Source organism: Mobula birostris, chromosome 10 (genome assembly GCF_030028105.1).
Source record: "Mobula birostris isolate sMobBir1 chromosome 10, sMobBir1.hap1, whole genome shotgun sequence".
NCBI classification, from domain to species: Eukaryota; Metazoa; Chordata; class Chondrichthyes; order Myliobatiformes; family Myliobatidae; genus Mobula; species Mobula birostris.
The window spans coordinates 3,433,616-3,460,135 of NC_092379.1; the positions used below are offsets into that span (position 1 = coordinate 3,433,616).

A 26,520-nucleotide genomic window follows, 5' to 3' on the forward strand; every position below is an offset into this window, starting at 1 on the left:
CTGATCATGGGACAATTTACAACGAGCAATTAGCCTACTAACCGGTAGGCCTTTGGACTGTGGGAGGTAGCCAGGGGTAAACCCACGCATTCCACGGGGAGAGTTTACCGGGGGCACCGGGATTGAATTCCGAACTCCGGCGCCCTGAGCTGTAATAGCGTCGGGCTAACCGTGGCGCTCTATAAAACGCGCTGTAAGTGGCAGCTCCTCTGCCGATACTTCAGTGAAGTGCCAGGCTGGGTTAGACCTGACAATATATTTGGTCTTGCATCCAATTCTTGTCTGAATAGTGTAATCCAGGGGTTCTTAATCTGGAGTCCACTGACCCTTCGGGGGTTCATGAATGTCGATGTGGACATATTTACATCTTTATTTTCACTAACCTCAAACTGAAATTTAGCATTTCCTTCAATGACGAATGTGGGCAACAAACCACAGTAGAAATTAGCAGACTGTTTGAGTTTGTCACCAATAGAAGTCACAGATATTTTCGTATCACATTACAGTTGTTATGAATATCTCAAAATATCATTCGTCATTACCAGTACTTGGAATTCATGATAGTTATTGGACCTGCGGCTAAATCAAATGTGGTAGGAGTCTTCCATTCATGTGGTGTAGATGGACAACTATCGAGCAGCCCTGCGATTGGATAGCCAACTTGACATGCATGTGGCCTTGTCAAAGATACCCCCCACAGTTATTATTCAAACTAAGCAAAACCGCCTTCACACGGATATGTCTTTAAAAAATAAAATTTAACTTTGGCTTTCCTATATTTTAAATGTACTGTTTGTTATTTAGTGTGTTAATAAAGAAACATGTATATTACTATATCACAATATTTTTTATTGAGATACAGCGTGGAATAGGCCTTTCCAGCCCTTCAAGCCACGCTGCCTAGCAACTTCCGATGTAACCCTGGCCTAATCACGGGACAATTTACAATAACCAATTAACCTACCAACCGGTACGTCTTTGGACTGTGGGAGGAAACTCGAGCACCCGGAGAAAACCCTTGCGGTCTTGGGGAGAACGTACGAACTCCTTACACACACTGACGGGATTTGATTTTTAAAAATATTTTGATAACTGTATTTCAATATAATTGGTTTCTTTCGTGATCCATTTTCCCTCTCAGCCCCAGTCTCCTGCCTTCTCCCTGTATCCCTTCATGCTCTGACCAGTCAAGAACCTATCAATCTCTGCTTTAAGTATACATAAAGCCTTGGCCTCACAGATGTCTGTGGCAGCAAATTCCACAGGTTCACCACTCTCTGGCTTATCTCCATTCTAAAAGGATGCCTCACTATTCTGAGTACTCTGAGGCTGTGTCCTCTGGTCTTAGACTCTCCCACCATAGGAAACATCCTTGCCACACTCACTCTATCAAGGCCTTTACCATTCGATAGGTTTCAAGGAGGTCACCCCTCATTCTTCTACATTCCAGTGAACACAGGCCCAGAGCCATCAAACGCTTTTCATATGACAAGCTGTTCAATCGTGGAATCATTTTTTGTGAACCTCCTTTGAACCCTCTCCAGCTTCAGGAAATCCTTCCTCAGATAAGGGGTCCAAAACTGCTCACAATACTCTGAGGGAGGCCTCACCAGAGCTTTATAAAGCCTCAACATTACATCCTTGGCAGATTTTCTCATGTTTACGTTAATATATTCAGGCTTTGGGGTTCTAACGGTTTTTCTGTCCCTCATTCTTTGTGGGGAGGGGGTTCTTCTGTTTTGTGGATGTCTGCAGAGAGTAAGAATTTCAGGATGTATCCTGTATACATTCTCTGATATTAAATGGACTATTAAACATTTTTGTGAGAAGGGGTCCATTTGCTTTACCGGTCTGCCTGAGGGGGTCCATGGTATAAAAAAAAGTGTAAGCGAACCAGGAGCTAGAGGTCTAAAATGTGCTACTGCAGTCCGCAAAATGTATTCTTTAAAGGAGAAATTATACTGGATAGATACCCTCCATTTACAAAAACATCTGCTACACTTCATGGTGCGAAGTGACTAATCCTTACTATTCCTCATGTTTACCGTAGAAATACTCTGCTGGAGCTTGTGAACTGGGTGAGGTTAAGAATTTGGCCCCTCTGCAGATGTCATTCCTAATTCCTGAGAACGCCAGACCAGCTGAAGTCAAAATGTTTTCAAGATAAAGGATAGGAATGACTCTCAGAAAACTCCAGTAAGTGCAGATGCATTGAGTAATTACCAGCAGAGTTTTTGCAGTATTATTCACAGATCCAAGGTTTTGTTTTCCAAATTCCCTCGTTCTTCGTCTTCCTCTTGGAAGTGTTGCATCCTGTTTTTATTTCTCTTGTCCTTGATTTTGTAAATTTTTATCACTACATTTGTATCTCTTTTGTTTGGCATCTTTGTTGCCTTCCACAACACTCCATGTGACTTTAAAAATATTTAGTGTATTTGCACAAGCTACCAATTAGAGGATTTTTTTGTATAAGTATCTTCAGATGTTAACATATAAAAGCAAGAATGTAATGTTGAGGATTTATGAAGCTCTGGTGAGGCCTCACTTGGAATATTGTGAGCAGTTTTGGGCCCTTTATCTTAGAAAGGATGTGTTGATATTGGAGAGGGTTCAAAAGATTCACGAAAATGATTTCTGGATTAAACGGCTTGTCATATGAAGAGTGTTTGATGGCTCTGGGCTTGTATTCACTGGAATTCAGAAGAATGAGGGCTGACCTCATTGAAACCTATCAAATAGTGAAAGGCCCTGACAGAGTGGATGTGGAGAGGATGCTTCTTTGATGGGAGAGTTGAAGACCAGAGGACACAGCCTCAAAATTGAGGGGCGTCCTTTTAGAATGGGGATGAGGAGGAATTTCTTTAGCCAGAGAGTGGTGAATCTGTGAAATTCTTTGCCACAGGCAGCTGTGGAGGCCAAGTTTTTATGTTTATTTAAGGTAGAGATTGATAGACTCTTGATTATTCAGGGTATGAAGGGATATGGGGAGAAGGCAGGAAATTAGGGCCGAGAGGGAAAATGGATCAGCCGTGATGAAATGGTGGAGCAGACTTGATGGGCCAAATGGCCTAATTCTGGTCCAATATCTTACGGTGTTATGGTGCACCAGTCCATGGTGGACGTCCCTTTTGAGGTTTCTTAATCAGAATCACAATCGGGTTTAATATCACCAGCATACGTTGTGAAATTTGTTGCTATGGAGGCTGGTGTCCATAATGGAGCTGACTGAGTTTACAACCTTCCACAGCTTGTATCGATTCTGCGCAGTAGCTGCCCACTGCCCTCCTGCCCCCCCAATACCAGGTGGTGATTTAGCCAGCTACATTGCTCTCCATGGTATATTTGTAGAACGTGTAGAAACAGTTTTATTTAGAAATAGTTTTAAAAATGGTTTGCCTGTTATTACCATCAGACGCTGTCCATTGGTTGGACAGAACTACAGAGAAAATTAAACAATCAGATATTCAGATAACTGCATTGTTGCTGCTTCCTGCTCTTGCACAGAAACGCTAGTTACGAATTTCCACCAATCTCTCTGATTCTTCCCCTACCTTTTCTTGTTTTCTTTCATTCCATCTCAGGGAATTGGTTAGCAGCCAATATGCTTTCAGGTTCACCTGGAACCTACCAGCCTTCTCCTTCCCACCCTCCCCCCACCTTCTTTATAGGGCCTCTGCCCCTTCCCTCTTCAGTCCTGACGAAGGGTTCCGGCCCGAAACGTCGACTGATCTTTTCCACGGATGCTGCCCGACCTGCTGAGTTCCTCCAGCGTGTTGTGATTGATGCTGTACAACCCCGCAGATTCCTGCAGCTATCCCGACTACAAATCCTCCCACCCTGATTCCTGTAAGGAAGCCTCTCCATTCGTCAATGCAACCTCTGGCTGTTTCGCTCTTGTTCTCCTCCTCCACTGCAGCTAATGGGTTAATTGATTTATTTATTGAGATACACATGGAATCGGCCCTTATGGCTTTTCAGCCCCAAAGTTAACCCTCGCCTAGTCACGGGACAATTTACAATGACCAATTAACCTACCAACCGATGCGCCTTTGGACTGTGGGAGGAAACCAGGGCACCCGGAGGAAACCCACGCAGTGATGGGGAGAACGTACAAATTCTTTTCTGGTAGCATCGGAGGGAATTGAACCCGGGTCGCCTGTACTATATACCGTGGTCCTGGCCACCAGGCTACCGTGCCGCCCCACCTGGGTTTTCATTCTCATCTTTTCCATCTCCCATCGATCGAAGGTGATCTCTATTTGATTTAGAGATACTTCCAGCCCAATTAACCCATGCAGTCCATGTCCACCCATTAACCCACCAACCTGTACACCTTTGGATTGTTCACAGTGCAAAGTAAATTTATTATCAACACACAACATACGACCCTGAGAATCGTTTTGTTACGGGCATACACCATAAATCCAAGAAATGCAATGAAAGACCACACCTAACAGGATGGGCCAACAACCAAAGTGCAAAAGACAACAAACTGTGGGAGGAAACCAGAGGGAACCATGGGGTCATGAGGAAAACATAGAAACATAGAAAACCTACAGCACAATACAGGTCACACATATCAAAGTTGCTGGTGAACACAGCAGGCCAGGCAGCATCTCTAGGAAGCGGTGCAGTCGACGTTTCAGGCCGAGACCCTTCGTCAGGACTAACTGAAGGAAGAGTGAGTAAGAGATTTGAAAGTGGGAGGGGGAGGGGGAGAACCAAAATGATAGGAGAAGACAGGAGGAGGAGGAGGGATGGAGCCAAGAGCTGGACAGGTGATAGGCAAAAGGGGATACGAGAGGATCATGGGACAGGAGGTTCGGAAAGAAAGACAAGGGGGGTGCGGGAAAACCCAGAGGATGGGCAAGAGGTATATTCAGAGGGACAGAGGGAGAAAAAGGAGAGTGAGAGAAAGAATGTGTGTATAAAAATAAATAACGGATGGGGTACGAGGGGGAGGTGGGGCATTAGCGGAAGTTAGAGAAGTCAATGTTCATGCCATCAGGTTGGAGGCTACCCAGATGGAATATAAGGTGTTGTTCCTCCAACCTGAGTGTGGCTTCATCTTTAGAGGATAGACATGTCAGAATGGGAATGGGATGTGGAACTTCTGCTAATGCCCCACCTCCCCCTCGTACCCCATCCATTATTTATTTTTATACACACATTCTTTCTCTCACTCTCCTTTTTCTCCCTCTGTCACTCCAACTATACCCATTGCCCATCCCCTGGGTCCTCCCCCCGCCTTGTCTTTCTCCCTGGACCTCCTGTCCCATGATCCTCTCATATCCCCTTTGCCAATCACCTGTCCAGCTCTTGGTTCCATCCCTCCCCCTCCTGTCTCCTCCTATCATTTCGGATCTCCTCCTCCCCCTCCCACTTTCAAATCTCTTACTAACTCTTCCTTCAGTTAGTCCTGACGAAGGGTCTCGGCCTGAAACATCGACTGTACCTCTTCCTAGAGATGCTGCCTGGCCTGCTGCGTTCACCAGCAACTTTGATGTGTGTTGCTTGAATTTCCAGCATTTGCAGAATTCCTGTTGTTTGCACAGTACAGGTCCTTCGGCCCACAAAGCTGTGCTGAACATGTACTTATTTTAGAAATTACCTAGAGTTACCCATAGTCCTCTATTTTTCTAAGCTCCATGTACCTGTCCAGGAGCCTCTTAGAAGACCCTATTGTATCTGGCTCCATCACAGTCGCCGGCAGCCCATTCCACACACTCACCAATCTCCGTGTTAAAAAAACTTACCCCGTCATCTCCTCTGTACCTATTTCCAAGCACCTTAAAACTGTGTCCTCTCGTGCTAACCATTTCAGCCCTGGTGAAAAGCCTCTGACTATCCACATGATCAATGCCTCTCATCATCTTGTACACCTCTATCAGGTCACCTCTCATCCTCCGTCGCTCCAAGGAGAAAAGGCCGAGTTCACTCAACCTATTCTCAGAAGGTATGCTCCCCAATCCAGGTAACATCCTTGTAAATCTCCTCTGCACCCTTTCGATAGTTTTCATATCCTTCCTCTAGTGAGGCAACCAGAACTGAGCACAGTACTCCAAGTGGGGTCTGACCAGGATCCTATGTAGCTGCAACATTACCTCTCAGCTCTTGTACTCAATCACATGGTTGATGAAGATCAATGCACTGTATACCTTCTTAACCACAGAGTCAACCTGCATAGCAGCTTTGAGTGTCCTGTGGACTCGGACCCCAAGATCCTGCTGATCCTCCACACTGCCAGAGTCTTACCATTAATACTATATTCTGCCATCATATTTGACCTACTGAAATGAACCACCTCACACTTATCTGGGTTGAACTCCATCTGCCACTTCTCAGCCCAGTTTTGCATCCTGTCGATGTCCTGCTGTAACCTCTGACAGCCCGCCACACTGTCCACAACACCCCCAACCTTTGTGTCATCAGTAAATTTACTAATCCATCCCTCCACTTCCTCATCCAGGTCATTTATAAAAATCACTAAGAGAAGGTGTCCCAGAACAGATCCCTGAGGCACACCACTGGTCACCGACCTCCATGCAGAATATGACCCATCTACAACCATTCTTTGCCTTCTGTGAGCAAGCCAGTTCTGGATCCACAAAGCAAGGTCCCCTTGGATCCCATGCCTCCTGACTTTCTCAATAAGCCTTGCATGGGGTACCTTATCACATGTCTTGCTGAAATCTATATACACTACATCTACTGCTCTACCTTCATCAATCACATCCTCAAGAAATTCTATGAGGCTCAGAAGGCACAACCTGCCTTTGACAAAGCCATGCTGACTATTCCTAATCATATCATGCCTCTCCAAATGTTCATAAATCCTGCCTCTCAGGATCTTTTCCATCAACTTACCAACCACTGAAGTAAGATAATTTTCTGGGCTATTTCTATTCCCTTTCTTGAATAAGGGAACAACATCTGCAACCCTCCAATCCTCCAGAATCTCTCCTGTCCCCACTGATGATACAAAGATCATTGCCAGAGGCTCAGCGATCTCCTCCCTCGCCTCCCACAGTAGTCTGGGGTACATCTCGTCCAGTCCCGGCGTCTTATCCAACTTGATGCTTTCCAAAAGCTTCAGCACATCCTCTTTCTTAATATCTATATGCTCAAGCTATTCAATCTGCTGTAAGTCGTCCCTACAATTGCCAAGATCCTTTTCTGTAGTGAATACTGAAGCAAAGCATTCATTAAGTATCTCTGTCATCTCCTCTGGTTCTATACACACTTTTCCACTGTCACACTTGATTGGTCCTATTCTCTCACATCTTATCCTTTTGCTCTTCACATACTTACCATATAACCATATAACAATTACAGCACAGGGACAGGCCATCTTGACCCTTCTAGTCCGTGCCGAACTCTTACTCTCACCTAGTCCCACCGACCTGCACTCAGCCCATAACCCTCCATTCCTTTCCTGTCCATATATCTATCCAATTTAACTTTAAATGACAACATCGAACCTGCCTCAACCACTTCTGCTGGAAGCTCGTTCCACACAGCTACCACTCTCTGAGTAAAGACGTTCCCCCTCATGTTACCCCTAAACTTTTGCCCTTTAACTCTCAACTCATGTCCTCTTGTTTGAATCTCCCCCACTCTCAATAGAAAAAGCCTATCCATGTCAACTCTATCTATCCCCCTCATAATTTTAATTACCTCTATCAAGTCCCCCCTCAACCTTCTACGTTCCAAAGAATAAAGACCCAACTTGTTCAACCTTTCTCTGTAACTTAGGTGTTAAAACCCAGATAACATTCTAGTAATCTTCTCTGTGCTCTCTCTATAATTGTTGACATCTTTCCTATAACTTGGTGACCAGAACTGTACACAATACTCCAAATTTGGCCTCACCAATGCCTTGTACAATTTCAACATTACATCCCAACTCCTATATTCAATGCTCTGACTTATAAAGGCCAGCATACCAAAAGCTTTCTTCACCACCCTATCCACATGAGATTCCACCTTCAGGGAACTATGCACCATTATTCCTAGATCCCTCTGTTCTATTGCATTCTTCAATGCCCTACCATTTACCATGTATGTCCTACTTTGATTAGTCCTACCAACATGTAGCACCTCACATTTATCAGCATTAAACTCCATCTGCCATCTTTCAGCCCACTCTTCTAACTGGCCTAAATCTCTCTGCAAGCTTTGAAAACCTACTTCATTATCCACAACTCCACCTATCTTAGTATCACCTGCCTTGTAGAGTGCCTTGGGGTTTTCCTGAATCCTGTCCGCCAAGGCCCTCTCATGGCTCCTTCTGGCTCTCCTAATTTCTTTCTTAAGCTCCTTCCTGCTAGCCTTATAATCTTCTAGATCTCTATCATTACCTGGTGTTTTGAACCTTTCGTAAGCTCTTCTTTTCTTCTTGACTAGACTTTCAACAGCCTTTGTACACTACGGTTTCTGTACCCTATCATCCTTTTCCTGTCTCATTGGAATGTACCTATGCAGAACTCCATGCACATATCCCCTGAATATTTGCCACATTTCTTCCATACATTTCCCTGAGAACATCTGTTCCCAATTTATGATTCCAAGTTCCTGCCTGATAGCTTCATATTTCCACTTACTCCAACTAAACGCTTTCCTAATTTGTCTGTTCCTATCCCTCATCAATGCTATGGTAAAGGAGATAGAATTGTGATCACTATTTTCAAAATGCTCTCCCACTGAGAGACCTGACACCTGACCAGGTTCATTTCCCAATACCAGACCAAGTACAGCTTCTCCTCTTGTAGGCTTATCTACATATTGTGTCAGGAAACCCTCTTGAACACACCTAACAAACTCCACCCCATCTAAACCCCTTGTTCTGGGGAGATGCCAATCAGTATTTGGGAAATTAAAATCTCCACCACAACAGCCCTATTATTATTACACCTTTCCAGAATCTGTCTCCCTATCTGCTCTTCGATGTCCCTGTTACTATTGGGTAGTCTATAAAAAACACCCAGTAGAGATATTGACCCCTTCCTGTTCCTAACTTCCACCCACAGAGACTCGGTAGACAATCCCTCCATGACTTCCTCCTTTTCTGCAGCTGTGACACTATCTCTGATCAACAGTGCCACATCCTCACCTCTTTTGCCTTCCTCCCTGTCCTTTCTGAAACATGTAAAGCCTGGCACTCTAAGTGATCATTCCTGCCCCCGAGCCATCCAAGTCTCTGTAATGGCCACAACATCATAGCTCCAAGTACTGATCCGTGCTCCAAGCTCATCCGCTTTGTTCATGATGCTTCCTGCATTAAAATAGACACATCTCAAACCATCGGTCTGGGTGCATTCCCTCTCTATCACCTGCCTATCCTCCTTCTCGCACTGTCTCCAAGCTTTCTCTATTTGAGCGCCAACAGCCCCTTCCTCTGTCTCTCCAGTTCATTTCCCATCATCCGTGTTTCTTACCTGCATCCACAGAATTACCTGTCTGCCCCCTAACTATAGAGTCCCCTATTACTGCTACCTTCTTCCTTTCCCTACCCTTCTGAGCCACAGGGCCAGACTCTGTGCCAGAGGCACAGCCACGGTTGCTTCCCCCAGGTAGGCCACCCGCCCTTCAACAGTACTCAAACAGGAGTACTTATTGTTAAGGGGGACAGCCACAGGGGTACTCTCTGGTATCTGACTCTTGCTCTTCCCTCTCCTGACTGTTACCCACTTATCTGACTCCTGAGGCCCCGGTGTGACTATTTCCCTGTAGCTCCTCTCTATCACCTCCTCACTTTCCCTGACCTGATAAAGGTCATCGAGCTGCATCTCCAGTTCCCTAATGCGGTCCCTAAGGAGCTGCAGCTTGACGCACTGGTGCAGATGTGGTCGTCAGGGAGACTGGGAGTCTCCAGGACATCCCACATCTGAAACCCAATACAGAACGCCGGCCTCACAGACATACCTCCTGCTTCTATTCCTCACAGGTAACCTACCTCGCCTCGACCCATTATCACTGAAGCCCTGTTGAGCCAAAGCCCTCCTGCTCTGACTCCCTCTACTCTGTCGCCCGCTCCTCGGGTGCCCACTCTATAACGCTGTCTTCTTTTTAAACTCTTCCTGCTGGTCTAACTCACTGATGTCCATGTGTCTGCGCAGTCATTCCTTGAAAACGTACAAACTCTTTACATGGATGAGTGAGAGGTATTGATCAGTCCTCTAAAAAAGGTCCCCCTGCTCTTCTACAGAGAAGTAACCATGGTACAGTATTTTTTCAAGTTCACCCAAGAAAATAGTTGATTTCAGACAGTCTACAATTTGTCTTTAGAGTAGAGTTTGGAAACCAGTGTCTGGTGCAGCCTCCTCTACATTGGTGAGACCTGTAGCAAATTGGGGGAATGCTTCACTGAGCACCTCTGCTCTGTCTGCCAATGGTGGGACTTCCTGGTGGCCAAGCGTTTTAATTCTGATTCCCATTCCCATTCTGACATTTTGGTCCATGGCCTCCTCTTGTGCCATGACGAGGCCTCTCTCATTGTGGAGAAGCAACAACCTTATATTAGAAACAGTTCCATCTGGGTAGCCTCTAACTTGGTGGTACAAATATCAATTTCTCATTCGGGGGGAACAAGTCTTCCCTTCCTCTCAACCTTCTTCTATTCCCCACCCTGGCCTCCTAGCCTTTCTCTCCTGCTTATCACCTCCCCCTGGAGCCCCCGCCTCTTCCCTTTCCCCTTTGCTCCACTCTCCTCTCCTAGCAGATTCCTCCTTTTCCAGACCTTTATCTTTCCAATCTACCTGGCTTCACCTCTCGACATCTGGCTATCCTCCTTCCCCTCCCCCTATCTTTTTATTTTGACGTCTTCCACCTAGCTTTCCGGTCCTGAAGAAGCCCATCAACTGTTTATTCATTTCCAGAGATGCTACCTGACCTGCTGAGTTCCTCCAGCTTTTTATGTGTGTTACTGGAAGCCAAAGTCTTTTGATTCAGACAGTGTTTTATCTTAGTGGCCCTTGGATGATGTCTAGACACACGCTGTAACTTAGACCTTTGAAGATAATTTTTCCAAAATCATCGTCTTGAGGCATACAGCCAATGACCTATACAAGTAATAAAGGCCATACGGAGAAAAAAATGCAGATTTTACTTGTATTTTTCCTTTCCAAAACCTTTGGAATGGAAATGTTTATCCAGATCTTTGCATTTTCTTCCAAATGGTGGGGTGTGGGAATATCCATTCGTCTAGACAAGTGTCCTATTGGTCCTAATCTTGCTTTCCTTTGATGCCTGGGGCACAGAGTAAAGGAGGATAATTTTCTTTAAATGGAGATGTCTATTATTTTTCCTGAAGTGAAAAACAGTCAGTGATTCAATCTCTTAATCAGGGTACTTCATTAAGCAAACATTTTCTTCGAGGGGCGGTAAACTTGTGGCATACTTTGATACAGGCAAACTAGTTCTGCCCGGTTTTAAAGACAAATTGCTGGAGGAACTCAACAGGTCGGGCAGCAACTGTGAGGCGGAGGGATCTCCCGATGTTTCGGGTCGAGGACCTGCCTCAGGGCTCGGTATGGGTTTCAAATGGAAGTGTTGACGATGGCTCGGCCTCACTGATGTTGTTTAACCTGCTGAATTCTGCCAGCATTTTGTTCTTGTTCCTGAGTGCAGCCTCTGCAGACCTCCACTAAAATGTGCTGATGGCAGTTGGCCACATGCTACAATTCTTAAGAAGTACCCAACCGATATTATGTAAGCAATGTACCCTCTGTGGCCACTTTATTGGGCAGCTCCTGTCGTCTTCTGCTGCTGCAGCCCATCCACTTCAAGGTTTGATGTGTTGTGCATTCTTCTGCGCTCCTCTGTTGTAATCAGTTACTGTCACCTTCCTGCCAGCTTGAACCAGTCTGGCCGTTCTCCTCTGACCTCTCTCACTAACAAGGCACTTTCACCCACCCACAGAACTGCCGCTCACTGAATACTTCCCTGCCACAGGAAACATCCTCTTCACATCCACTCTATCAAGGTCTTTCAACATTCGATGGGATTCAATGAGGTCACCCCTCATTCTTCTGAATTCCAGCAAAGCCTACCTGGGCGAAGTGTTGCAGGATTAACCATAGAAACGTAGAAAACCTACAGCACAACACAGGCCCTTCGGCCCACAAAGCTGTGCCGAACATGTCCTTACCTTAGAAATTACCTAGGGTTACCCATAGCCCTCTATTTCTCTAAGCTCCATGTACCTATCCAGGAGTCTCTTAAAAGACTATCGTTTCTGCCTCCACCACCATCACCGGCAGCCCGTTCCATGGTTAGCTGTAGCTTTGGAATTTATTTTGCATAATTCAGGAGCCTGACAACTGAAAGAGAGTGCTGGGTCATGATTGGATAACTCCTGTGTTACTTAGGAACCGGAAAAAACATTCTTAGGGTCTTTTAAGAGACTCTTAGATAGGTATATGGAGCTTAGGAAAATAGAGGGCTATGTGGAAGGGAAACTCTAGGCAGTTTCTAGAGTAGGTTACATGTTCGGCACAACATTGTGGGCCGAAGGGCCTGTAATGCAGACACCCCACCTCTCCCGGAAGTTCCAGGAGTTTCCCGCAAATTAATAGTGGCTCCCTGATGCCCGCAAATTATATACAATGTCCTGGAAATTGATTTTTTTGAGAGCGAGCGTGAGAGAACGCGCGAGAGAGAGAGTGAGAGAGCGAGCGCAAGAGCAAGAAAGCAAGCGCGAGTGAGAGCGACCATGAGAGAGAGAGCGCGAGAGTGAGAGAGCGAGAAAGCAAGCGCGAGAGAGAGCGAGTGAGAGTGAGAGCGACCACGAGAGAGAGAGCGCGAGAGTGAGAGAATGTGCGCGAAAGAGAGAGAGCAAGAGCGAGAGAGTTCCAAAAAAAGTCAGAGTGGCAGAGTGTTCCAAAAAAAGAAAATATAAAACGTATGACACCGCAGACTACCCTAAAGTGTACCCCTGCCTAATAGGGGTCAAAATAATGACAGTGTTGCTCGCTGCACTGTTTGCAACAGTAACTTTTCTATTGCCCATGGTGGGCTAAGACTGTAAAAGACATGTTGAGGTGAGTTTAACAGGTGTCATTCGTTCATTAGCATAGCTAACGTTATTTAAACTAGCTGGCTAGCTGCTAAGGAGCTACTCTATTGCAGACATCCCACCTGTCCCGGAAGTTGCGGAAGTCTCCCGCAAATTGGTGGTGCTACCTCCCTGAAATGAGTTTTTGCAGGGTGGGATGTCTGGTAATGTGCTGTAGATTCTCTATGTTCTGTGTTCTATGTTCTAAGCGGGGTCCCAGAACCATCAATCACTCCTCATATGACAAGCCATTCATTCCTGGAATCACTTTCGTGAATCTCCTTTGAACCCTGTCCAATGTCAGCACGTCACTTCTTAGGTAAGGGGCCCAAAACTGCTCACGATGCTCCAAGTGAGGCCTCACCAGTGCTTTATAGAGCCTCGACACTACATTCTGGCTTTCAAGTAAAACTGTGTGTATCCTGCTGCTTCCCACGGCCTCTATTGGGTAACAGCGCTTATGGGACATTGCTGAGAAAATCTGGCTGCCACATTTCAGGAGAGAAACTCTTTTGTGTACGCCTGCCTTTAAAGATGAATGTGGACAAGGATATTGAACCAGCACTGACAAATGTCTCTTGCATTATGTAAAGACTTGGCAGCTCTACCTTTAAACTAGTCACATACCTGGCATTCTGTGAGTGAAGCAGCAGTAATCCAATACACTTTTCTTTGTTTATTTTAGCACGCTCTCTTCAGTAATTAAGCCAAAAACAACACTTGGTGGTAGTTCTATAGCTACTCACTGGGGACAGGGTGTTATCAGGGCTGAAACACCTGGTAAAGTAAGATTTCAATCTGAATTTTACCAAGGCTTCAGAGTGTGACCTGGATTTCAATGCGAACCAAGCGAGGTATGACAATTAGTTCAGATTTCTGAAGTGATCTTGCATTTAGCCAACTTGTATTACAAGGAGCCATTCATAAATTCCAACATTCATATTTCCCTTCGTGGGAAACGGTGTCGGGCAGCTCTGGCACGACTAACCCCGAGGGAGGAGGTCAAGGTGGTGGTTTGAGTAAATCTGCATTTCAGTTTATCTTCCCTGAGCCACGTTTTTTTTCCCCCTGGGGAAGTTTAAATAAAAGTAACCTGTTGATTCTTTGTGGGCGTTATGAATTCAACATGGGCTTGCTGCCTGTGAGCCAAGACCTCGTATAGAGAGAGATAGAAACACACATCAAAGTTGCTGGTGAACGCAGCAGGCCAGGCAGCATCTCTAGGAAGAGGTGCAGTCGACGTTTCAGGCTGAGACCCTCCGTCAGGACTAACTGAAAGAAGAGTTAGTAAGAGATTTGAAAGTGGGAGGGGGAGGGGGAGATCCAAAAAGATAGGAAATGACAGGAGGGGGAGGGATGGAGCCAAGAGCTGGACAGGTGATTGGCAAAAGGGAATATGAGAGGATCATGGAACAGGAGGCCCAGGGAGAAGGAAAAGGGGGAGGGGGGGAAAAACCCAGAGGATGGGAAAGGGGTATAGTCAGAGGGACAGAGGGAGAAAACGGAGAGGGTGAAAAAGAATGTGTGTATATAAATAAATAACGGATGGGGTACGAGGGGGAGGTGGGGCATTAGCGGAAGTTAGAGAAGTCGATGTTAGAAAGAGATGTTGTATGAGCACTTAACAACTATCACGAAGAAAGCACTTGTTGGTCCACAGCACCTCAGGATGTCTTTGGGAAAATGCTGGCGGTCGGCACGTTCCAGGCCGCAGGGGGACGTGCTGAGGGCCACACTGAAGCTTGGTGCAGCCACCCCAAGGGATCGGTGGGAAAGAACCACAGTGTAGGGTTCTTCCCCTACTGGAGGGGGAGCGGCTGGCTGGGGGGATGGGGGTTGGGGGAGGCCTCTGTCGGTCAGGCTGGAGCATGGTTATTGCGTCCTAGCTGGCTGGGTATGCGAACCAGGGCAGTACGGTATGGAGAGCAAGTTATTTCCCATGTAGCCAGCTCCCCCTCTCCCCGCAGCTGAAGAACGGCAGAGACCGATACAGTTTGGCACCAGCAGCGTCGCAGGAGTTGCCGGTCAGCACTGAACTCAACGTGGGACTGCTTTAGGGACTCTAGCTCCGGGTTTTTCCCTGGGGAGTTCGTTCACTCCCGAAGCCTTCCCCATGAGTGGGTATAGCCGTAAGGCAGCGGAGGTTTGAGATCAGAGTTTCCCTTCTCCGAGACGAGCTGCCAACTACGGCTGCCGAAGCGACTGGTTTTAACCTGCCTTCACCCCTTCTCCTGTCAGTAGAAACAGTTCCATTAGGCTTAGTAGCTAAGCCACACGTGAAGGCCTGGAGCTGGACTTGGTTTTCAGAGGCTGTTTGAGTGCACGCCATTGGGTGCATTTAATAGGTATAGGAGCTTGTCCCCGTTACCAGCCCTGACTACAACAACCATAAGGAACCGTGAGTGAGAAAGCCCCTCAATTATTGCAGTAGTTAATATAGCACCCCGGGGTGCTCTCTGAGTGGCTACTATCCTATTGATGTGCAGTGGTTTATTTATTATTTATGAATAAAGTTTATTTGGAAATAAAAAAAAGACCTGTTTTCAGTGGAGGTATTAGGCGTGACTAGAAATGTCAAAAGTCACTCTACTAGAGAGAGTTGGTGGTGTTGGAGACAGTAACTGTTACTAGGCTAACCAGATCTCCTTGGGGACCAGGCTTCTGTGGTGTTAGTAGATACACCTAGAAATACCAAGTGCAACTCGACTGACCGGGCTTCACTGTAGGTCCAAACTATCGCCAGGCATACCGGGCTTAACATTTAAAGATTTAAAAGCTCCTGATGCAGGAGATAACCTATTGTCATGGCTAGAAGACTGGTTGGCCAGGGCCTTTCAGTGGTTGGTAAAGTGTAGTGGGTGTTATGCCACAGGGACTGTTGTAACAACCTTTTGTTTTATGAAAGTGACTTGCGTAAAGTCCAGGAAGGTGGGGTTGCTGTTGTTACCAATGTTGCAAAGATGGGCGGAAAAGTTGTGAAGAGAACATAAAGAGCCTACAATGGAATAGTAATCAGTTGAATAGGTACAATGTGGGAAATAGTGAAATTGTCCCTTTTCGCAGGAAAGATAAGGGAGGGGTCTGAGCTCTGATACGCAGAGGAATCTGTGTGTTTCAAATTCAAAGTTCAAAGAACATCCACTGTCAAAGTATGTATACATTATACAACCCTAAGATTCACCTCCTTATAGGCAGACATGAAACAAAGAACCCATTGAGAAAGAAGACTGTCAAACACCCAGTGTCAGAGAGAGAGAAAAAAACAAATCATGCAAACAATAAAACAGAGCAAACAGCATTCTGAACTGAAGCCCACGGAGGACGGTTGTCCAGCGCAGAGCCGAGTAAACACTGTAGGACAGTGAGCTGAACCTCTGCCTGCAACACCCTGATCTTTTTCAATATGGCCCGGCGCTTAAACCATCGTCCAAACATCGGGCTCGGTTGCTTAGATACACTCTGGGGCCTGGATCCAGCCGCCTCGATTTCGCCTGTTCCTGACCTTTCCAGTTTGGCCCAACGCTTAAGTCGATTGTACTTTGGGTCCCTCTCGTTCTTGGTGACAGGTCCGCTGCCTCGCCCTGCCATGTCGAATTGCTTCCAAGTCCAAAGGGAAGTTGCAGGGTATTGCCTGCGATGATCGTTTACCAGAAAAAGAGTGATTGACAAAGTACTTAGTTGCTTTTTCTGTTTTACTCCATGAGACCAGAACTAGGGGACATGGCCTCGAGACTCATGGGAGGCTAATCCAGAAGATTAAGATCCACGGAGTCCGCGACAAATTGGCTGTTCACATTCAGAACTGGCTGGTGCGTAGAAGACGGAGGGTAGTGGTTGAAGGGACTTTTTCGAGCTGGAGCAGAGTTAAGGCAGAGCTGCGGCGTACCCCCTGAGCCAGGAGCATCCCGATGCCTAACTGAGTTAGGTGCCGGGCTGAATTGTAAAGGTCGGGTACAGGACGAATCGGGACGGCGCGATTCAGGCCCAGGAGCAGTCCAAGAGCGAGGAATGATCCGATGTCTGGACCATTTCAGTGCCGGGGCCGGGTTGAAAAGGTAAGGGAGGAAAGGTGAAGGCTGGTCTGAGAACGAGGAATGATCCGATGTCTGGATGATTTCAGCGCCGGGGCCGGGTTGAAAGGGTAAGGGAGGAAAGGTGAAGGCTGGTCTGAGAACAGCGAATGTCTGGATGATTTCAGTGCTGGGTCGGATTGTAAAGGTAGTGGTGTTGGGACTGCAGCCAGAGTGAAGGCTGGTTCCGTTCGATTCTACTTGCTACTCTGCGATATTTATTCAGTAGCGCGCTGAACTTAGGCTGTGGTCTGCTCTGTCTGCAGTGATGCCTGGCTTTGTGTCTTTGGTAAAACTTCAGTTCAGAAGCTATTTGCTTATTTTTATTGCTTACACAACTTGTTTCTCTCTTTGCACATTGACTGTCAGACTCTCATATTTTTTCAATGAGTTCCTTTGAGGTTTCTTTGTTTGGTGGCTGCCAGTAAGGAGACAAACCTTACTGTGTAACCTTGCTGTGTAATGTTTATATACCTTGCTGTGTAATGTTTATATACTTTGATAATAAATGTACTTTGGACTTTGAGCGATCTGCTGCCCCCACACCTCTCACCGAGTGCTGGGTGCCAAGTCAGTGAGGGTTATGTGGGCAATCTCCCTCACCCCCTCACCCCCTCGCCCTGCTGCCTTTTTCTTCCATCAAGAATGGAGTTCAGCGCGTCCCCCTCCCGTTGAGAAGCGACAGCTGATGTGTAAATGGTTGCACGTTAGTTTCAGCTGGTGAAATTAGGTGTGTTTGATATAATGATGTGTGTGTTTGAAATGTGTTGCTTTCAAAAACATCACAACAGGCTCTTACTTGGATAAGCTGGAACGGCTTGCGGTGTTCTGCTGAACGCTGTGGGTACGCTACATTGATGCCGGAAGTGCAGGCGTCCCTCAGCACATCCTTGTGTGCGTCGGCTGTCAACGCAAATGACGCATTTCACCATATGTTCCAACATGCATGTACTGTGCAAAACCCTTAGGCACGTATACATAGCTCGGGAGCCTATGGCTTTTGTACAGTAGCGTACTTGTCAACGAGGAGCGGAGCGTGGGTTTGTACATCTGGTGGGAGCAAAGGATGTTGGGAATGGCGAGGGTGCAGTTCTGTGAGGGGTGTGGCACAGGTGGCAGAGGAGTGCCGGGGGTGAGGGATGGCACAGGTGCAGAGACCTTCAGATCCCTAGTCCAATGTCTTAACCACTTGGCCACGTGCCCACACGTAAAGGCTGTATATATATATATGTGCCCAAGACTTTTGTCCAGTTCTGCACGTCAGTGATAATGAACCTGATTCTGATTCAGTCTTGCTTTGATAAATAAATCTGAATCTGTATCTAAATCCACCTACAATACGTCTCTACCACAGGAGGTGTAAGGCACACCTTCCCTCCGCTGGCCTGCAGCTCACCTTCGGCTCGGGCGAGGTGCGGCACCTTCCCTCCGCTGGCCCGCTGGTCACCCTCGGCTCGGGCGAGGTGCGGCACCTTCCCTCCGCTGGCCTGCAGCTCACCCTCGGCTCGGGCGAGGTGCGGCACCTGCTTAGACCCACCCCACCCTGATCAGAGTCATGTGAAGCAGGTGGAGAAGATCGCAAGTCCTGGTTATGCGACAACTGACACCAGGCAGACAATCTCTGAAGGGTGTTGATAATGGCTGGGGTCACCCGTCACGAAAGAGTCTTTTGCCGTCGATCAGTGTCAAAAAAGCCAAATTAAATCCACTGTGGTTCAATGTTGTAAAACAATAAAATATGAAAACTTCCAAGCGGGCCGGGGAGGGGTGGGTGAATACTTCTAACAGGCACTGTATACACAGATTGATTGTACGTCCGTAAAGTGATGCCAGGCCGTTCATAAGGTGACTGACGGGAAATAACAAATCATTGGAGGAGTTAGCGGGTGGAGACATTGATCCGTCTAAACAGGAGAAGATCTGCGAATGCTGGAAATCCAGAGCAACACACACAAAATGCCGGAGGAACCCAGCAGGTCAGGCAGCATCCATCAAATTGAATAAAGAATTGATTTTTCAGTTGAAGCATCGACTGTACTCTTTTCCATAGACGCTGCCTGGCCTCGTTCAGCATTTTGTGTGTGTTGTCCTTGAGTCTGGTGATCCTGGTGGGGATGTTATGCGGCCCCGTTTTTATAATTAGATGGCATAGGCTCGATGGGTAGAAGAGCCTGTTACCGTGCTGAATCTCTAATTAAAACTGCACATCGCTCTTCAATTTTAACGTATTGAAGTTTCATGGATGCTGAAATCTGTACAGGCAGGTTCGAAATGAAAGAAATCTGATGTGAAATCTGAATAACATTTGCTATGTAAATGGGGGAACATGCCCAACTCTTTGTGTGGGAGTTCTTTAACTAACATTGAACATTTGTCTTGCTTGTGTGTTTTCAGGCTGTGAGCAAGCGGACTTGACTTGTCTTGATGGTCGCCGTTTCACACGAGGCATAGCCAAGGCCGGTAACGCAGCTTTTAAATTGGGAAGTGGATCTGAAGACTATAATCGGTCAGGACCCGGTGCAGGACAGAAACCGGGAGCTGTTCTCAGTTTGTCAGCTTCATCTTCTGCTGCAATATGCCCGCAAAAACTCCCATGTATCTAAAGACATCAACCCCCAAACGGGGCAAGAAGCAGAGACTGCGCGACGTTCTGTCCGGTGACATGATCAGCCCTCCTCTGGGTGACTTTCGCCACAGCGCCCACATCGGAAGAGGCGGCGAAAGTGATATGTTCGGAGACATCTCCTTCTTGCAGGGCAAGTACGACCTCCTTCCCCACGTCAACGGGCGGCCAACTTCTAAAAGCACAGAGCAAGGGCTGAGTGATGAGTACGCCTATGAGCGGGCATTTAACAATGGGGACGGTGTGTATCCCACACTGCTGAAGGCTGCTGTTTCCCTCCCTGTCTTCAGCGACGTCCACGAAAGCCAGGAGCAAGAGCAGGCTCCCCCGAAACCCCCCAGACTCCACCTGGAGGAAGGCCCTGCTCAGAGGTCAATGTCAGTCAGCTGCACGGCCGGGTGCTTCCAAGAAATATCCACATTTGACAAGACTGTCGGGTCATCTGTTTCCCTGTCCGCCACATCGCGCACCTCCTCCGAGTGCTCAGTAATTGACATTGGGCAGGTGGATGGCAAGAGAGCTATAATCTTCAACAGTGAGACGTCCCTCGACAACGGCAGCCCTTTCCCATCCGATTCCTACCTGAGCGGCTCAGAACATTCGCTTGGCTTGGACTTGGACTTGGGACCTTCAATACTCGACGATGTCCTCAGAATTATGGATGGGTACAAGTTACACTGAAGTAAAGAGACCTGAGAGAGTTTGTTCAGAAAGTCGGTGGTGAAAGGACTTGAAAGGGGGGACAAAAGATGAGCAAAACCAAACTGGTATTCAGTCCAAAGTGAACTCCTGCAGTTGCAGGCGATGGTCCAAGAAAAGATTTCCTGAAGTCTCGATTAGAGAACAAACATAGATACTTTCAAACTCTAAGGATCTCTTTCTAAACTCTATCCACATATTTCAGTAAAGAACCCTGCAACGCTAATTGAACAGATAAACTGTGACTTGATTTTCCTTCACTGAACCGCTTTTAAAGAATGATATCAGGATTACACCGAAGTCACCATCAACATTATGTGCCATGTTGTATGACATGGGTGATCATGGTCTTTCCACGACTACGATTGTTCTTCGCATAACTTGTCCACAGAAGTGGTTTGCCATCGCCTTCTTCTGGGCAGTGACTTTACAAGACAGGTGACCCCAGCCATTATCAATACTCTTCAGAGATTGTCTGCCTGGCATCAGTGGTTGCATAACCAGGACTTGTGATCTGCACCGGCTGCTCATACGACCATCCACCACCTGCTCCCATGGCTTCACGTGACCCTGATCGGGGGCTAAGCAGGTGCTACACCTTGCCCAAGGGTGACCTGCAGGCTAGCAGAGGGAAGGAGCACCTTACACCTCCTTTGGTAGAGACGTATCTCCACCATGCCACACTGATGTAGAAACACTAAAATGGGCACAAAGGAAGAAAACCCTGCTAAACTCCTGACCTCAGAAGGTATAAAGTATGTAGTACTGGATACTGAGGCAGAAAACATAGAATTATGGCGAGAATCATTGGGTTTGAATGGAACCATTTGGGTTTGAATGATAATCTAATGGGTTCCTGATAATGCAAACATGAGGAAATCTGCAGATGTTGGAAATTCAAGCAACACACACAAAAATTGCTGTCCGCCAGAGAAAGCAGGATCTCCCAGTGGCCACACATTTTAATTCCACATCCCATTCCCATTCTGACATGTCTATCCACGGCCTCCTCTACTGTAAAGATGAAGCCACACTCAGGTTGGAGGAACAACACCTTATATTCCGTCTGGATAGCCTCCAACCTGATGGCATGAACATTGACTTCTCAAACTTCTGCTAATGCCCCTCCTCCCCCTCGTACCCCATCTGTTATTTATTTATATACACACATTCTTTCTCTCTCTCTCCTTTTTCTCCCTCTGTCCCTCTGACTATACTCCTTGCCCATCCTCTGGGTTCCCCCCCCCCACCTTTTCCTTCTCCCTGGGCCTCCTGTCCCATGATCCTCTCATATCCCTTTTGCCAATCACCTGTCCAGCTCTTGGCTCCATCCCTCCCCCTCCTGTCTTCTCCTATCATTTTGGATCTCCCCCTCCCCTTCCCACTTTCAAATCTCTTACTAGCTCTTCCTTCAGTTAGTCCTGACGAAGGGTCTCGGCCCGAATCGTCGACTGTACCTCTTCCTAGAGATGCTGCCTGGCCTGCTGCGTTCACCAGCAACTTTGATGTGGGTTCCTGATAACCATTACCAACAATGATTGATAACAACAGATGTAAATAGGTATAAAATTAGCTGGTTATTCTCTCGATCTATAGCTACCTACAGGCCCACTAATTCTCCTGAACTCAGTTACAGCCTCCAGAACCGGAGTCTGCAAAATCATTGCTCTTATCCAACTCAGTGCTCCTGTGTCCCAGTTTATATTTGCTGTGCCTTTGACTGCTTTGGACCCAGCTCAGAATATACCCCTCCTCTTCATCATTTAACCTGCTGAGCGTTCGGTCAGCCCGAACTTATGCTGCCGGGGTCAAAGTTCATTGGCAGTGATCCCGTGGGACAGCTCGATAAACGCAATATATTGATCCAAACCTGAACCAGACAAAGACCGAGAAAGGACCAAGACGAGATGCTGGGATTTACAGCTCTGTACTCCCTGTAGTAGTGATGGCAATGAATAGTGGAGCACATTCGTCAAACTGAATGGCCTAATTCTGCTGCTGTGTCTTATGGTCTCATGGTCACTCTGGCTGGACTGGGCGCAAAGCACAAACACAACGGATTCTGTAGATGTTGGAAATATAAAGCAACGCACACAAAATGCTGGACGAACTCAGCAGCTCGGGCAGCATCTATGGAGAGAGTTAGATAGTCAACGTTTCAGGCTGAGATCCTTTTTTAGCACTGAGAAGGAAGAGGGAAGACGCCAGAATGAAAAGATGGAGGGGGAGGAGGGAAAGGTGATAGGTGAAGCCATTTGGTGGGAAAGATAAAGGGCTGGAGGCAAAGGGATCTGATAGGAGAGCGGAGAATGGACCATAGGAGAAAGGGAAGGAGGAGAGGACCTAGGGGGAAGTAATAGGCAGGAGAGAAGAGGTAAAAAGTTAGAGTGCAGACTAGAGGAAGGGGAAGAAGTTGATTTACTGGAAGGAGAAATCGATGTTCATGCCATCAGGTTGGAGGGTATCCAGATGGAATATAAGGTGTTGCTCCTCCATCCTGAGGGCACATGAATTCTTCACTGAAATGTTGACCATTTCTTGATTGAGAGGGTTGAGTTTTGGGTTCCCCTTCTCTGTTCCACACCCTGAATCTTACAGACAGCCAGCTGCCTGCCTCCTATTACTCACAATGTTGCTTTGAGAATGAGGGAAGGGATCTGGCTGCTGTGTGTCTTTCTGTCTCTGGAGGGATTTGCCCCATTTATGTGCAGATTAACTTGGTGTTTTCTTTTGGTAGTGAAATCAGGCCAATCTAACTCTGGGAATGTGAAGAACAGAACTATCTCTAGATATGAGATGGGAGATTAGAAGTCTGTTGGCTCTCTTTAACGAGGGTCCATTATTTAGCAGAATGTGACCGACAACACAAATTTGCCATTGCTATGCATGGAATGTCGTGCCCATGTTAACAAGTAAAGCAACTGAAACTCATCAGCTCTCCTGAGAAATGGAATACAATCATATTCTTTTGTTTATTTACTGAATGTTAAAATAACTCTATTGTACTGGCTGCCATTTCTATTGAGATGTTGGTTACAGAATGTGTGGTGATTAACATAATAATAATAACCAGGTGGTTAACACAAAAAATATCCAAATACATAATAAAAGACCAACAAATTCAAGCCAATAAATGCAGAAAATACCAGGAGAAACCAGAAACAATCCAACACATTACAGGATCCTGTAGCAGTTTAACTCAATCTGATTACTTACACAGGCACAATCAAGTGGCAAACATCATTCAACAAAATCTTGTTTCACAATATGAACTCATAAAAGTCACCATTCCTTATTATAAGTACAAGCCTTACTATAAATACTGTTGATTGTCAATAGTGTTTGGGAAAGTGGGTGGGAGAGAATGTGTGCGCAGGGAGAGGGAGGGACAGGAGTGAGTGAATAGGAAGGGTGGGAGGACGTTATGTGAAGGAGTGAGTGGGTAGAGGGGGGGAGAGAGAGAGCACAGAAAGGGATGTGTAAGTGGAGAGAGGGGACTGGGAAGAGTATGTACCCAGAGTTGGAATGGAATTAGAATTGGTTTATCTGCAGTGAAAAGCATGTTTTGCAAATTGTTCATAGAGATTGATTCATTACACAGTGCATTGAGGTTGTACAAGGAGAGACAATAACAGAATGCAAAATAAAGTGTAACAGCTGCAGAGAAAGTGCAGAGCAGGTAGATCGAGAGGCAGAGGCAGATTGTGAGGTCAAGAGTGGGTGAGTGGACAGCAAGGTGTATGGGAGGGATTGCTCAGCAGTGTGGAAGAAAAGAGAGATGGGAAAGAGTATGTTGGCCAAGGTGTGCGTATGATCTGCTCGTTAGAGCCAAGTGGTTGACAGTTTGAAAGACACCACACAGCAGGTGTAGATGTTTCATCACTGTCTGTTCATGTAAACTGGCCAGATCACTCACTGTCTATCCACATCTACAGCCTGTCCATATCCCCCACTGTGTATCCACACCTGTCCATATTCTCACAGTGTATCCACATCTACTGTCCATATCCCCCACTGTGTGTCCACATCTACTGTCCATATCCCCCACTGTGTGTCCACATCTACTGTCCATATTCCTCTGTGTATCCACATCTACTGTCCATATTCCTCTGTGTATCCACATCTACTGTCCATATCCCCCACTGTGTGTCCACATCTACTGTCCATATCCCCCACTGTGTATCCACATCTACTGTCCATATCCCCCACTGTGTATCCACATCTACTGTTCATATCCCCCACTGTGTGTCCACATCTACTGCCTGTATCTCTCAATGTGCACCTTCATCAGCTGATTAAAATGAACCTTTTCGCATTCACACACCTGTTTGTGCTAATATGTTAACACTTCCTGTTCTAGAAACCTGTGTTCTGGATTTTAAAATGGTATATACGTTATTAGACACTCAAATTTGCTGTGAAAATTCAGTCTAAAATATCTACTGCTTAAATATGTCTGTCAAATTATTATTTAATCCGCTGGCAGTGTCCTGTGTTGTAATAAATGAAAACAGATCTTCAAACATGAGTGGATTCAGTCTTTTTTATTGCAGTATAAAGGGCTTGCGTAGGATAAATCAGAGGAATTATTCCCACTGCCAGGGTGGTCATGGTAGCGTGGTGGTCAGCATGATGCTTTACAGGTTCATTTCCCGCCGCTGCCTGTAAGGAGTTTGTACGTTCTCCCCGTGACCAAGTGGGTTTCCTCCGGGTGCTCTGGTTTCCTCCCACAGTCCAGAGACGTACCAGCCGGTACATTAATTGACCATTGTAAATTGTCCTGTGATTAGGCTAGGGTTAAATCTGGAGGGTGGGGGCAGTGGAGTTTGCAGAACGGTGTGGCTGACAGGGCTGGAAGGGCTTATTCCACATGCTAACTCAATAAGTATATAAACACATTAACTTGATTTAAAACAACAGGAGAAAGACCCGGAGGGTGGGGCAACATGATAAATGAGTTGCTATGACAGTCTGAACACTGCAGATGTGTTCTTCCTTACTGACTGCCCGTTATTCTGCTGCCGTTTAGGGCAGCAATAAAGTGCTCCATCTCCGTTAGCCCTTGGACATCTTCTCTACTGTGCCCCGGCGAGGTTGAGGATCATCATTTCTGACTCTACGTTCAACCTTGGCGGTGTCCACGGGCTTCCTTTGTCATGCCAGTATCTTCCTTTCAGTTTTCACTCCTGTCAGTCATACAGGACCCAACTGGAGACTCAGGAACACCGTCGCACTCAGATTTAGAAGGATTCTTCATTGCTATTTCCATCACAATTTTTTTTTGACCAGTCAGGGTTGAGAACCCCTAAATCTGGGGGACTGGTGGATCACTCCTAGTCTAGCCTCTACACTTTGACCTGTTTAGCATGCGTGACCCTACCAAGAGCCAAAACATAAAGCCCTGACCCCGGGTAACGTAGCTCCCCGGGTCACTGAGACACACAATTCTCCAAACCACGACAAGGTTGTGGTCCCCTTGGAGGGTCAGTGATGGGTGAAGTCAACAAATACAACCACACATACAGACGGCAGGAGTTCAAAACTCTCTCCTTAAAGGGAGTCAAAAACTAAACTTTAACTCTGAGATTCATAGTCTCCTTCAAAAAGGAAAGTCGAGTTTATTATCGTATGCACAAGCACACGTGTGCACAATTGCACTGAAAACTTAGGTGCAGCAGCATGACCGGTCAGAGAACACTGAGGCTGTCTACAAGAAGGGTCAGAGCCGTCTCTATTTCCTGAGGAGACTGAGGTCCTTTAACATCTGCCGGACGATGCTGAGGATGTTCTACGAGTCTGTGGTGGCCAGTGCTATCATGTTTGCTGTTGTGTGCTGGGGCAGCAGGCTGAGGGTAGCAGACACCAACAGAATCAACAAACTCATTCGTAAGGCCAGTGATGTTGTGGGGATGGAACTGGACTCTCTGACGGTGGTGTCTGAAAAGAGGATGCTGTCTAAGTTGCATGCCATCTTGGAGAATGTCTCCCATCCACTGCATAATGTACTGGTTGGGCACAGGAGTACATTCAGCCAGAGACTCATTCCACCGAGATGCAACACAGAGCGTCATAGG

General features: G+C 46.6%; 1 protein-coding gene across 2 annotated transcripts in view; it reads left to right on the forward strand.

Moving 5' to 3' along the window:
* Positions 1–24,969, forward strand: part of LOC140203762 (cdc42 effector protein 2) — an 88,553-nt gene extending 63,584 nt beyond the window's left edge. For both annotated transcript variants that reach the window (XM_072269821.1, XM_072269820.1), the window contains one exon: positions 19,519–24,969. In XM_072269821.1, the coding sequence (XP_072125922.1) occupies positions 19,700–20,428 (729 nt within the window). In that variant the 5' untranslated portion in view covers positions 19,519–19,699 and the 3' untranslated portion in view covers positions 20,429–24,969. The remainder of the gene's footprint in view (positions 1–19,518) is intronic.
* The last annotated feature ends 1,551 nt before the right edge of the window (positions 24,970–26,520 follow it).